Source organism: Heterodontus francisci, chromosome 15, assembly GCF_036365525.1.
Source record: "Heterodontus francisci isolate sHetFra1 chromosome 15, sHetFra1.hap1, whole genome shotgun sequence".
NCBI lineage: Eukaryota > Metazoa > Chordata > Chondrichthyes > Heterodontiformes > Heterodontidae > Heterodontus > Heterodontus francisci.
Window position 1 is genome coordinate 3,540,238 of NC_090385.1, and position 14,887 is coordinate 3,555,124.

General features: G+C 44.0%; 1 protein-coding gene across 1 annotated transcript in view; it reads left to right on the forward strand.

The window, feature by feature from the left end:
• Positions 1–14,887, forward strand: part of LOC137377472 (transmembrane 9 superfamily member 2-like) — a 158,147-nt gene that overhangs the window by 26,500 nt on the left and 116,760 nt on the right. Inside the window, exon 3 of the mRNA XM_068047091.1 lies at positions 8,223–8,316. Coding sequence (XP_067903192.1) covers positions 8,223–8,316 — 94 coding nt within the window. The remainder of the gene's footprint in view (positions 1–8,222; positions 8,317–14,887) is intronic.

Genomic DNA, 14,887 nt, shown 5'->3' on the forward strand with positions numbered 1-14,887 from the left:
CCTTATCGAATGCTTTTTGGAAATCCAAATACACTACACCTACCGGTTCCCTTTTATCAACTCTGCTTGTTATATCCTCAAAGAATTCTAGCAAATTTGTCAAAGATGATTTCCCTTTCGCAATTCCATGTTATAGAGTCATACAGCACAGAAAAGGCTCTTCAGCCCATCATGTCCATGCCAGCCATCAAGCACCATCTATTTAATCCCATTTTCCAGCACTTGGCCCGTAGCCTTGGAGGCTGTGGTGCTTCAAGTGCTCATCTAAATACTTATGAAATGTTGTGAGGGTTCCTGCCTCTACCACCCCTTAAGGCAGTGCGTTCCAGATTCCAACCACCCTCTGGGTGAAAAAAGTTTTCCTCAAATCCCCTCTCAACCTCCTGCCCCTTACCTTAAATCTGATAATCTCAGTTCTGATGAAGGTCACTGACCTGAAGCGTTAACTCTGCTTCTGTCTCCACAGATGCTGCCAGACCTGCTTAGCCTTTCCAGCATCTGCCGTATTTAGCTTTTATTTTAATTTACTTAAATCTTAGCCCCCTGGTTATTGACACCTCTGCTAAGGGAACGTGTTTTTTCCTGTCTACCCCCTCATCTATGCCCCTCATCTAATTTTGTATACCTCAATCAGGTCCTCCCTCAGCCTCCTCTGCTCCAAGGAAAATACCTTAGCCTATCCAGTCTCTCTTCATAGCTGAAATGCTCCAGCCCAGGCAACATCCTGGTGAATCTTCTCTGCACCCTCTCCAGTGCAATCACATCCTTCCTATAGTGTGGCGACCAGAACTGTATACAGTACTCCAGCTGTGGCCTAACTAGCGTTTTATACAGTTCTATCATAACCTCCCTGCTCTTGTATTCTATGCCTCGGCTAATAAAGGCAAGTATCCCATATGCCTTCCTAACCACCTTATCTACCTGTGCTGCTGCCTTCAGTGATCTATGGACAAGTACACCAAGGTCCCTCTGTACTTCCTAGGGTCCTGCCATCCATTGTATATTCCCTTGCCTTGTTTGTCTTCCCAAAATGCATAACTTCACACTTCTCAGGCTTAAATTCCATTTGCCACTGCTCCGCCCATCTTACCAGCCCATCTATATCGTCCTGTAATTTAAGGCTTTCCTCCTCACTATTTACGACACCGCCAATTTTTGTGTTATCTACAGACTTACTGATCATACTTCCTAAAAGGTGATGTCAGAAGTGGGAGCCTTAAACTTTGATTTTTTACCATTATTACTCATTCTGGTTCTGAATTCTGCTGCACTCTTCTGCTTATATTTTATGCCCCTTCCTGTCACACTTTGATTACCGTTCGCCTCTTCACTACCCTGCACTTCTGCTCTCTCGTGCTGATTCTTTGAAAGAGCTATCCGATTAGTCTCACTCCCCTACTCTTTCCCCAGAGCCCTACAAATATTTGCTTTCAAGTGAGTTAGACTTGATAATGAGCAATGAGTCATTTCTCATTGATGTGTTCCCTTTCTTTCAGTTTTGCTTCTGATCTCCCCTTGCTCCTTCTGAAAATTTGATCTTGTGTTGGTTTGTGGTCTTACTGATGCGATTATTGATCTGTGAGTTAGGTTCAGGATGGTTCTTTATCAATATTTGCTTCGATACACTTTCAGCATGGCTCCCTGGATAGTAATTAGTAGCAGAAACCCTGGCGAATCAATCCTCTTGCCCATTTCCCTAGCCTATGGAGATTAAGACCAATAGTGCACCCTCAGTGCTGTTGTAGATCAGGCTTATTTCCTCAGCATGTGAAAGAAGCAGTCTGTGATCTGGTGATTCAGAACATAAAAGAAATAGGAGGAGCAGCAGCAGGCCATTCGGCCCTTTGAGCCTGCTCCACTGTTCAATAAGGTCATTGCTGATCTGATTGTGGCCCACCTCCACTTTCCTGCCTCCCCCATTAACTCTTGACTCCCTGTAGACTAAAACTCTTTCGAACTCAACATTGGAATTTTCTATTTGGGTTATTGAAAATATTCAAAGATTGACGACCCTCTGAGGAAAGAAATTCCTCCTCATCTCCGTCTTAAATGAGAGACCCCTTATTCTGTAACTGTGCCCCCTAATTCTAGATTTCCCCATGGGGGAAAACATCCTCTCAGCATCTATCTTGTCAAGCCCCCTGAGAATCTTACAGGTTTCAACAAGATCACCTCTCATTTTTCTAAACTCCAATGAGTTTAGGCCCAACCTGCTCAACCTTTTCTCATAAACAATCCCTTCATCCCAGGAATCATGCTGGTGAACCACCTTTGAACTGCCACCAATGCAAGTATATCCCTCCTTAAATAAGGAGACCAAAACTGTACGCAATACTCTAGATGTGATTTCACCAGTGCCCTCTACAGGTGTAGCAAGACTTCCTTACTTTTATACTCGTCCCTCTTGCAATAAAGAACAACATTCCATTTACCTTCCTAATTACTTGCTGTACTTGCAGCCTAATTTTTTGTGATTCATGTACAAGGGCACCCAGATCCCTCTGTACCACAGCATTCTGTAGTGTCTCTCCATTTAAATAATAATCTTTTCTATTCTTCCTGCCAAAATGGATAACCTCACATTTTCCCACATTATACTCCATCTGCCAAATTTTTGCCCACTCATTTACACTATCAATATCATTTGCAGACTCTCTTTGTATCCTCCTCACAACTTGCTTTCCTACCTATCTTTGTATTGTCAGCACATTTGTCTCCAATACACACTGTCCCTTCAACCAAGTCATTTAATACAGATTGTAAACGGTTAAGGTCCCAGCATTGATCCCTGTGGCACCCCACTAGTTACGTACAGTTTGCCAACTTGAAAATGCACCATTTTATTTGTAAGGGGGATGTGGGCATCGTTGGCTATGCCAGCATTTATTGCCCATCCCTAATTGCCCTTGAGGAGGTGGTGGTCTTGAACTGCTGCAGTCCTTATCCCGACTCTGTTTCCTGTTTGTTAGCCAGCCTTGCTGATCTATTACGCCCAACACCTTGTGTAGTAACTTTTAATATGGCAGCTTATTGAATGCCTTTTGGAAATCCAAATACACACAATCTACTGGTTCCCCTTTATCCACCCTGCTCGTTAAATCCTCAAGGAACTCTAAATTTGTCAAACATGATTTTCCTTTCTTACAATCAAGCTGAGTCAACATAGTTTATTATTACACACCTGAATGCGCTCCATCCCATGCTCAGATTCTCCTTTTGAAATAGAGCGGTCTAATGAGCTTCCTTTCCTCAATGTGCTAGTTGAGAAATTCACCAATGGATTTTCAACTGATGTCCACCACAAACCTACCTTCACTAGTCAAGATATGCCTTGAGATTTATACAGCTCCACGTGCGATAAGATTGGCCTTATTGGCAATCTCATAAATAGGGCCTGAGCCATTTGCTCACGGTTCCAAGCATGATGCTGAAACAGGGCGCTTCAAAGCTATCCTGCGGTACAATGGCTACCCCGATCAGATAATTGCTTGTTGTGTATCGCGCATACTCATGAATGGGCCTAAAGCCGCCACCTTCGAACCTGAAAAGTGCCCACTCTACCTCAAATTACGCTGGAAGGGTAAGGTATCTCAAAAATTTGAGCAACAGGTGAAACCAGCCATTTGATATTGCTATGATGCAGGCGCAACACGAGTGGTATTTTCCACTAACAGGATGCTCCCGTCAAGCCAAAAAGGCATTCTGCCTACCACACAAATGAGTAATGTGGTATATGAATTCCAGTGCTGGTGCAATGCCAGGTATGTAGGCCGTATGTCCCAACTGGCGGATCGTATCAAACAGCACATCCCTTCAGCTGTTCACAATAGGCAGAGTACTGACCGTACTCAACCAGCCTGTACTTTGCCAAACTCAGAACACAATGTTTAACATTAGATGCGATTCCACGATTAGACAGCACTTAGTGAACAATTCAGTGTGTGCTAAGAATTACGCTAACAACCAATTTAAGATTATCAGTTGAGCTCGCAATATGGCTCACGGTCACTTGCTAGAAGCTACACATATTCATATGCAGAGACCTGTCCTCTGCAGGCAAAAGGAACATGTCCAGGTGTTGTGCCTTTTTAGAATTAAACGTAAAAGTGGGGAAGAACATAAAAGCAAAATACTGTGGATGCTGGAAATCTGAAATAAAAACAGGAAATGCTGAGCAGGTCTGGCAGCATCTGTGGAGAGAGAAGTAGAGTTAACGTTTCAGGTCAATGACCCTTCTTCGGAACTGACAAATATTAGAAATGCGAAAGGTTATAAGCAAGTAAAGCGGGGGTGGGGCAAGAGATAACAAAGGAGAAGGTGTAGATTGGACAAGGTCACAGAATAGCTGACCAGAAGGTCATGGAACAAAGGCAAACAATATGTTAATGGTGTGTTGAAAGACAAAGCATTAGTACAGATAGGGTGTTGACGGACTGAAAATTGAACAGCAAGTGCAAACATGAAAAAAACAGCGGGTAAGCAAACTGAACAAACTAAGATGAAATAAAATAAACACACAAAAAAAATATGAAAAAGAAAAAATAACTTAAAATAAAAGTAAAATGGGGGGCCCGTCATGCTCTGAAATTATTGAACTCCGTGTTCAGTCCGGCAGGCTGTAGTGTGCCTAATCGGTAAATGAGATGCTGTTCCTCGAGCTTGCATTGATGTTCACTGGAACACTGCAGCAAGTCCAGGACAGAGATGTGAGCATGAGAGCAGGGGGGGGTGTTGAAATGGCAAGCAACCAGAAGCTCGTAGTCCTGCTTGCGGATTGAGCGGAGGTGTTCCGCAAAGCGGTCACCCAGTCTGCGTTTGGTCTCCCCAATGTAGAGGAGACCACATTGTGAGCAGCGAATACAGTATACTACATTGAAAGAAGTACAAGTAAATCGCTGCTTCACCTGAAAGGAGTATTTGGGGCTTGGGATAGTGAGGAGAGAGGAGGTGAATGGGCAGGTATTACACCTCCTGCGATTGCAGGGGAAGGTGCCATGGGAAGGGGACGAGGTGTTGGGGGTAATGGAGGAGTGATCAAGGGTGTTTCGGAGGGAACGATCCCTTCAGAATGCTGACAGGGGAAGGGAGGGGAAGATGCATTTGGTAGTGGCATCACGCTGGAGGTGGCGGAAATGGCGGAGGATGATCCTTTGGATATGGAGGCTGATGGGGTGGAAAGTGAGGACAAGGGGAACCCTGTCGTGGTTCTGGGAGGGAGGGGAAGGTGGTGAGGGTAGAGCTGGGGGAAATGGGCCTGACACAGTTGGGGGCCCTGTCAACCACAGTGGGTGGGGGGGAGAATCCTCGGTTGAGGAAAACGGAAGACATATCAGAAGCGCTGTCATGGAAGGTAGCATCATCAGAGTAGATGTGTCGGAGATGGAGAAACTGGGAGAATGGAATGGAGTCCTTACAGGAGGTAGGGTGTGAAGAAGTGTAGTCGAGGTAGCTGTGGGAGTCGGTGGATTTATAATGGATATTAGTAGACAGCCTATCCCCAGAGATGGAGATAGAGAAGTCGAGGAAGGGAAGTGTCTGAGATGGACCATGTAAAAGTGAGAATAGGGTGGAAATTAGAAGCAAAGTTGATAAAGTTTTCCAGTTCGGGGCAGGAGCAGGAAACTGCACCGATACAGTCATCAATGTTGTGTGGAAGAACAGTTTTATTTATTTATTTTATTTAGAGATACAGCACTGAAACAGGCCCTTCGGCCCACCGAGTCTGTGCCGACCATCAACCACCCATTTATACTAATCCTACACTAATCCCATATTCCTACCACATCCCCACCTGTCCCTATATTCTCCTACCACCTACCTATACTAGGGGCAATTTATAATGGCCAATTTACCCATCAACCTGCAAGTCTTTTGGTGGTGGGAGGAAACTGGAGTACCCAGCGAAAACCCACGCAGACACAGGGCGAACTTGCAAACTCCACACAGGCAGTACCCAGAATTGAACCCGGGTCGCTGGAGCTGTGAGGCTGCGGTGCTAGCCACTGTGCCGCCCTACCAGTTCCCTGGTACTTTCTCCATGGCAATGCCTCGATTAATCAGTCGACTTGCCAACCAATCAGCACCCTTTTCTCATGCAGTATAAATTACTGCTCCCGAAATTTGGCATTCTTGTGTCTGCCCGGATGAGTGTAAGACCAAAAGCTTTAACATCATGTCTATTTTGCTAATGTTCTGTAGCTAGTTTGTTTAAGCTGATTGATATTCTGCTCTTGTAACATACAAGTGAAAAATTGAAGTTTCTAAAGCTATCGACTTTTACTTCACGTTGCACTTTGTTAGCAAATTTGCTTCTCTGCTGTGCTATTTAGTATAGTAAGTTGAGTAAAGTTGCAGGGTTTGCTTTTTGTACAATGGTTCATCAGAGAAGAGGATCTTTTTTGCATGTTAAAAATTTGCCAGCTGCATGTGTGGTAATGTGTGAAAACGTTAAGAGTTTCAGTTTCCAAACTAAGTCACTGACAGATGTGCACCTATAGAATTGTTGTTTGCTATATTGGATTATACATTGTTTGCTCTTTGGGGCGTACCTTTCTAACAGGTCCCTGGGGCTTAGATACAGGTTGACGGTGCTAAGGCTTCAAAGCCACAGATGCGTGCTGGGTTGCCGCTGGAGTTTAACTAGCTAAAGTTGTACAGCTTGATACTAGTAAACTACTTGTTCCTTGTGCACCGCGTATCACCCAATCCATTAGGGCATTAGCTTGCAAGGGTATTTGATGGAAAGTGGAGAGACTTCTGGGTCCCAGTAACAGGACTACCCCTCCAAGGTCTATTAGTGCATCATAATAAAAGCAAAATACTGCGGATGCTGGAAATCTGAAATAAAAACAGAAAGTGCTGGAAATACTCAGCAGGTCTGGCAGCATTTGTGGAGAGAGAAATGGAGTTAACGTTTCAGGTCTGTGACCTTTGATCAGAACTGGCAAAGGTTAGAAATGTAACAGACTTTGAGCAAGTGTAAAGGGGGAGGGGGAAGAACAACAAAAGGAAGGTGTGTGATTGGGCAGAGGGCAGGAAAGATTAAATGACAAAGATGTCACAGAACAAAGGCAATGGGAGTGCTAAAAGCTGTATTAAAAGACAAAGCATTAGTCCAGAGAGAGTGTAAATGAATAAAAGCAAAATACTGCGAATGCTGGAAATCTGAAATAAAAACAAATGCTGGAACCACTCCGCAGGTCTGGCAGCATCTGTGGAAAGAGAAGCAGAGTTAACGTTTCGGGTCAGTTACCCTTCTTCGGAGTGTAAATGAATCTCAATAAAAGCATATCTACAAGACAGACTCTTGAAGTGTACTTAGTTGCTGCTGTGTCGCTGAATTCCTGAAGAGCAGGATGACAATTTGGCTGGTGTGGAATTCAATGTTGTTCAAGTAACTATAGCTAGTGTTGTATATAGATTTAAATGATTAAGTATTCAGTGAGTCTTGAAGGTTCCTGTACTGTTGAGATTCTCTGGCTGAGAGAGGAGATGAGGAAGATTTGGGGCAAGGTTAGGGCATTTTAGGAAAGGTAGGTGGCCTAGACTGAACAGTAAAGATGTGGAGATGGATAAATATTCTGTAGTTGTGCCTTCATAATATTGATGTCAGGAACATTTATGGAGAAATTATTCTAAGGAGCCATGGTGGGGTAGAGTCCATGATTGAATAGATTGCACACTATCTGTACAGAGCAGGTTTCATGGCTGAATGACCTTTTCTTTAGTGCTTTGTATAACGCTTTGACATAAGTGGCTTTGCTTGTGTGCTAAGTAAGGTTAGATCCTCCAGCTATTTAAATGTGGTATCTCACTGGGCGTCGCCTGGTGCTCATTTCACATATAAAGTGAATAACTTCAATCTTAAATTGTTTAAAAACTGGTGGGACAACCTTGTGTTGTTGCATGCCATCAAGAATGAATGTAACAATACAGCTCTTGTAAATCTGTGGATTCATTCTTTGACTTGATCTAATTGTTGAATTTTTGCAATGTTCAAGTTTGAGCATTTTCTTGAAGTTTTATTTTTTTTCTCCAAAATGTAAATAGAACAGTACTCGCGTGTAACAGCTCACATTGATGCTGCTTCCAAATGTTGGGAGTGGAATCAGGCTGTCCCCAGTGGTCACACCAGTTGTATTAAAATAAAACATTTGCTATGCTAGAGCTTGACAAAGCTGGAGTGAAAATGCAGTTACAATTGTGTATTTACCTTTTTGAAGGTTTGACTTTTGTCAGAATGGAACTGAGAAACGACCTTCTGAAAATTTGGGACAGGTGTTGTTTGGAGAGAGGATCGAGTCGTCTCCATACAAGGTACTGCACTTTGAGACAATTTGAATGTGATTGGCAATAATTGAAGAATTTCACTTGCTTAATTTAATTTAAAATTTAAATAAATTGGTATACAATCACTTTAATCTCACTAGAAGAGGTATTCACGTGGAAGTGCATGGAATGTATAGCACAGAAACAGGCCATTTGGCCCAACTAGTCTGTGTTGGTGTTTACGCTGCACATGAGCCTCCTCCCACCCTACTTCATCTCACACGATCAGCATATTTTTCTATACATTTCTCATCTTTTTTTTTAATTCGTTAGGGGGATGTGGGTGTTGCTGGCTAGACCAGCATTTATTGCTCATCCCTAATTGCCCTTGAGATCATAGGAACAGGAGTAGGCCATTCAGCCCATCGAACCAGCCCCACCATTCAGTAAAATCAAGGCTGATCATCTACTTCAATGCCTTTTTCCCACACTATCCCCATATCCCTTTATTATTGGTATTTAGAAATCTATCAATCTCTACTTTAAACATACTCAGTGACTGAGCTTCCACAGTCCTCTGGGGTAGAAAATTCCAATGATTCACAACCCTCTGAGTAAAGAAGTTTCTCCTCATCTCTGTCCTAAGTGGCTTCCCCCTTATTTTGAAATTGTGTCCCCACAATTCACAGTTCTAGACTCCCCAACCAGGGGGAAACATCTTAGCTGCATCTGCCCTGTCTATCCCTTTAAGTATTTTGTAGGTTTCAATGAGATCACCTCTCATTCTTCGTAACTCTAGAGAATACAGGCACAGTTTTCCCCAATCTCTCTTCATAGGACAGTCCTGCCATCCCGGGACCAAGTCTGGTGAACCTTCGTTGCACTCCCTCTATGGCAATAATATCCTTCCTAAGGTAAGGGGACCAAAACTGCACACAGTACTCCAGGTGTGGTCTAAGCAAGGTTCTATACAATTGAAGCAAGACTTCACTACTTTGCAACCCAAATCCTCTTGCGATAAAGGCTAACACACCATTAGCCTTACATACTTGCTGCACCTGCATGTTAGCTTTCAGTGACTTATTGACAAGGACACCCAGATCCCTTTGTACATCTACACTTTCTAATCTCTTACCATTTAAGAAATACTCTGCACATCTGTTCCTCCTATCAAAGTGGATAACCTCTCATTTTTCCACATTATATTCCATCTGCCACATTCTTGCCCACTCACTAAGTCTGTCCAAATCCCCTTGAAGCCACTTTGTATCTTCCTCACAACACACATGCCCACCTAGTTTTGTGTCATCTGCAAGCATGGAAATACTACATTTGGTCCCCACATCCAAACCATTGATGTACATTGTGAACAGCTGGGGCCCAAGCACTGATCCTTGCAGTATCCCCCTAGTCACAGCCTGCCAACACGAGAGTGACACATTTATTCCTACTCTCTGCCTGTTAACCAATCCTTAATCCATGTCAGTATATTACCTCCTACCCCATGTGCTTTAATTTTGCTAACCATCTTCCTGTGGGGGACTTTATCAAAAGCTTTCTGAAAATCCAAGAATACCACGTCCACCGACTCTCCATTATCAATTCTTTTAGTAACATCCTCAAAAAAACTCCATTAAGTCCCATTAATTTCTCCAATACAATCTTCTTACTAATACAAATTTCTCACAATTCCTCATTCTCCCTAGTCCCTAGGGTCTCTAATTCTGGGAGGTCTCTTGTATCTTCTTCGGTGAAGACAGACACAAAGTAATCATGTAGTTTCTCTGCCATTTCTCTGTTCTCCGTGATAAATTGTCCTGACTCAGCCTGTAATGGACCCACATTTGTCTGAGGCAAACGTTTCCTTTTTACGTACCTATAGAAGCTTTTGCAGTCCGTTCTTATGTTTGTTGTTTGCTTACATTCATATTCAATACTCCCTTTATCAGTTTCTTTGTCCTCCTTTTGCTGTATTGTAAAATCCTCCCAATCCTCAGGTTTACTACTATTTCTGGCAACTTTATAGGCCTTTTCTTTTAATCTTATACAATCCTTAACTTCCGTTGACTGCCTTGAAGGAAAGTATAGTTGTAAACTATAATATTTCTTTAAAGACTATCCATTGCCTATGTACCTTTTAATGTATTTTCCCAATCCACTTCAGCCAGTTTGTCCCTCATAACTCCATAATTTCCTTTGTTCAGATTTAACACCCTGGCTTCAGATTTAACTATCTCATTTTCAAACATAATGTAAAATTCTGTCATATTACAGTCACTGATCCCTAAAGGTTCTTTTACAACAAGATTATTAATTAGCCCTTTCTCATTACAAAATACTAGATCTAAAATAGCCTGTTCTCTATTCCTCAACATACTGCTCGAGAAAACCATCCCTAACACACTCCAGAAACTTGTCCTACACAGCATTAGCGCTCATTAGGTTTACCCAGTCTATGTGTAGATGTAAGTCACCCATGATTACTGTAGTACCCATGCTACATGCTTCTTTAATTTCCTGATGAATACCATGTCCAACACTACCACTACTGTTTGGTGGCCGATAAACAACTCCTACCAATGTTTGCCGCCCCATACTGTTTCTTAGTTCCACCCAAACAGATTCCACGTTTTGTTCTAATGATCTCAGATCCTCCCTTACTAATGTACTGATCCCATCCCTTATCAGTGCAACACCACCTCCTTTTCCTTTTTGCCTGTCCTTCCTAAATGTCAAATATCCTTTAATATTCAGTTCCCAGTCTTGGTCTGTAGCCATGTTTCCATAATGACAATTAGATCACACCCATTTACCTCTATTTGGGCCTTTAAATCATCTACCTTGTTGCGAATGCCATGTGCATTCAGGTAGAGTGTCCTTAACCTCTTCATCTTGATATTATTCTGCATTCTAAACCTAGTTGATGCTTGCCTTTGTTTCGCCTGCCTTCTAATGTTGCTTGCTCCTTTTCTGCCTCTTGTTACCAGCTTTACTACTTTCCAATTTGAGCTACCCCTCAGGTTCCCATCCCCCTGACAAGATGGTTTAAATCCTCCCCAACAGCACTAGCCAATCTCTCTGCGAGGATGTTAGTTCTGGTCCTGTTAAGGTGTAGCCCACCCATCTTGAAGAGGTCCCACCTGCCCCAGAACTGGTCCCAATGCCTCAGAAATCTGATTCCTTCCCTACTACACCAATTCTCCAGCCATGTGTTCAATCGATCAATCCTGCAGTTTCATGGAGAAGGTGATGGTGAGCTGCCTTTTTGAATCGTTGCAGTCCTTGGAGCGTAGGTACATCCACAGTGCTGTTAGGAAGGGAGTTCCAGGATCTTGACCCAACGACAATGAAGGAACGGTGATATAGTTCCACGTCAGGATGCTGTGTGGCTCGGAGGGGAAGTTGCAGGTGGTTTTCCCATGCATCTGCTGCCCTTGTCCTTCTCAGTGGTAGAGGTCGCAGGTTTGGAAGGTGCTGTGGAAGGAGCCTTGGTGAGTTGCTGCAGTGCATCTTGTAGATGGTACACATTTGTGGTGGAGGGAGTGAATGTTGAAGATGGTGGATGGGGTGCCAATCAAGCAGGCTGCTTTGTCCTGGATGGTGTTGAGCTTCTTGAGTGTTGTTGGAGCTGCATCCATCCAGGCAAGTGGAAAGTATTCCGTCATACTCCTGACTTGTGCCTTGTAGATGGAGGACAGTCATTGGGGAGACAGGAGGTGAGTTACTCGCCGCAGAGTTCCTATCCTGTGACCTTTTCTTTTATAGCCACAGCATTTACATGACTGGTCCAGTTCAGTTTCTGGTCAGTGGTAGCCCCCAAGATGTTGATAGTGGGGTATTCAGCGATAGTAATACCATTGAACATCAAGGGGAGATGGTTAGATTCTCTCTTGTTTGAGATTCATTGCCTGACACCTGCGTGGTGCGAATGTTACTTGCCACTTATCAGCCTAAGCCTGGATGTTGTCCAGGTCTTGCTGCATCTGGACAAAGGCTGCTTCAGTATCTGAGGAGTTATGAATGGTGTTGAACATTGTGCAATCATCAGCGAACATCCCCACTTCTGACCTTATGATGGAGGGATGGTCGTTTATGAAGCAGTTGAAGATGGTTGGGCCTAGGACACTACCCTGAGGAACTCCTGCAGTGATGCCCTGGGACTTAGATGATTGACCATGTTCAGCATATGTTCCCTACTTTTGTAATCAATGCCTTTATTTATGAACCTCAAGATCCCATATTGTTTGCTAACCACTCTCTCAATATGTCCTGCCACCTTCAAAGGTTCATGCATGTGCAACCCAAGGTCCCTCTGTTCCTGCACACTCTTTAGAACTGTGCCATAAAGTCTATATTGCCTCACCCTATCTACTGTCAAAATGCATCATGTCACATTTGTCAGTATTAAATTCCATCTGCCATTCTGCTAGCTGATCTATGTCCTGTGGCAGCCGATTTGTATCATCCTCCTGTTTGCCGCTTCTCCATCGAGTCGTCGAGTCATAGAGTTATGCAGCACAGAAACAGGCCCTTCGGCCCATCGTGTCTGTGCCGGCTATCCAGCACCCAACTATTCTAATCCCATATTCCTGCATTTGGCCCGTAGCCTTGTTTGCTCTGGCGTTTCAAGTGCTCATCGAAATACTTCTTAAATGTTGAGGGTTCCTGCCTCCACCACCTCTTAAGGCAGTGCGTTCCAGATCCCAACCACCCTCTGGGTGAAAAAGTTTTTCCTCAAATCCCCCCTAAACCTCCTGCCCCTTACCTTAAATCTATGCCCCCTGGTTATTGACTCCTCTGCTAAGGGAAAAAATTTCTTCCTATCTAAACTATCAATGCCCCTCATAATCTTGTACACCTCAATCATGTCCCCCCTCAGCCTTCTCTGCTCCAAGGAAAACATTCCTAGCCTTTTCAGTCTCTCTCCATAGCTGAAATGCTCCAGCCCAGGCAACATCCTGTTGAATCTCCTCTGCATCCTCTCCAGTGCAATCATATTCTTGCTATAGTGTGGTGCCCAGAACTGTACACAGTACTCCAGCTGCAGCCTAACTAGCATTTTATACAGCTCCATCATAACCTCCCTGCTGTTATATTCTATACCTCAGCTAATAAAGGCAAGTATCCCATATGCCTTCCTAACCACCTTATCGACCAGTGCTGCTGCCTTCAGTGATCTATGGACGAGTATACCAAGGTCCCTCTGACCTTCTGTACTTCCTGGGGTCCTACCATCCATTGTATATTCCCTTGCCTTGTTAGTCCTCCCAAAATGCATCACCTCGCACTTCTCAGGATTAAATTCCATTTGCCACTGCTCCGCCCATTTTACCAGCCCATCTATATCGTCCTGTAATCTAAGGATTTCCTCCTCACTATTTACAACACCTGGGAGCAGAGTGCAGCGGCGACTGATAGACCTGCGTGGAACCTGATCCGGAGCGGCGGCTGTAAATAAAGAGCGGGGCTCGAGGTCCTCTTTCACTTACCTGGGAGCAGAGCGGTGGCACACTCCCTGTGTCTCTCGGCACGCACTGACCCTCAAAGAGGGAAAAAAAGCTTAGTGAATTCTGCAAGGTGATTGGTTGGCTAAGTAACAGCTGTTAGTGCATTTAAATTGCTTAAAAAAGGGGAAAGTTCTTTTTTAAAAAAAAAAACCTCAGGTGATCAGATGAGTAGTACTACTGAAATTAGTGTAATTTATTAAGGACTTTAGATTGTACTGGGTAGTGTTTGGAGTAGAACAAGGCCTCTAGTGTAATTAGTATTTTTTTAAAGGGAGTAACTAAAATAATTTAAAGGTAAGTCATGGCAGGAGAGCTCGCGTTCATGGTATGCTCCTCCTGCACTATGTGGGAAATCAGGGATGCTTCCAGTGTCCCTGACAGCCATGTGTGCAAGAGGTGTATCCATCTGCAGCTACTGACTACCTGCATTACGGAGCTAGAGCTGTGGGTGGATTCACTATGGAGCATCCGTGATGCTGAGGATGTCATGGATAGCATGTTTAGAGAGGTGGTCACAACGCAGGTAATGGCAACACAGTCAGATAAGGGATGGGTGACCACCAGGCGGAGTAGTAGGCACAGGCAGGTAGTACAGGAGTCCCTTGTGGCCATCCCCCTCTCAAACAGATATACCACTTTGGATGCAGTTGGGGGGATGGCCTCCCAGGGGAAAGCAGCAATAGCCAGGTTTGTGGCACCAAGGATGGCTCTGCTGCACAGCAGGGAAGAAAAAAGGAATGGGCGAGCAAGAGTGATAGGGGATTCTATCGTAAGGGGTACAGATAGGCGTTTCTGTGGCTGCAAACGTGACTCCAGGATGGTATGTTGCCTCCCTGGTGCTACAGTCAAGGATGTCAGGGAGCGGCTGCAGGACATTCTGAAGGGGGAGGGTGAGCAGTCAGAGGTTGTGGTACACATTGGTACCAACGACATAAGTAGAAAAAGGGATGAAGTCCTGCAACAAGAATTTAGGGAGCTAGGTAGCAGATTAAAAAGCAGGACCTCTAAGGTTGTAATCTCTGGATTACTCCCGGTGCCACGTTTAGAAATAGGAGGATAGAGCAGATGAATACGTGGCTGAGGAGGTGGTGCAGGAGGGAGGGCTTTAGTTT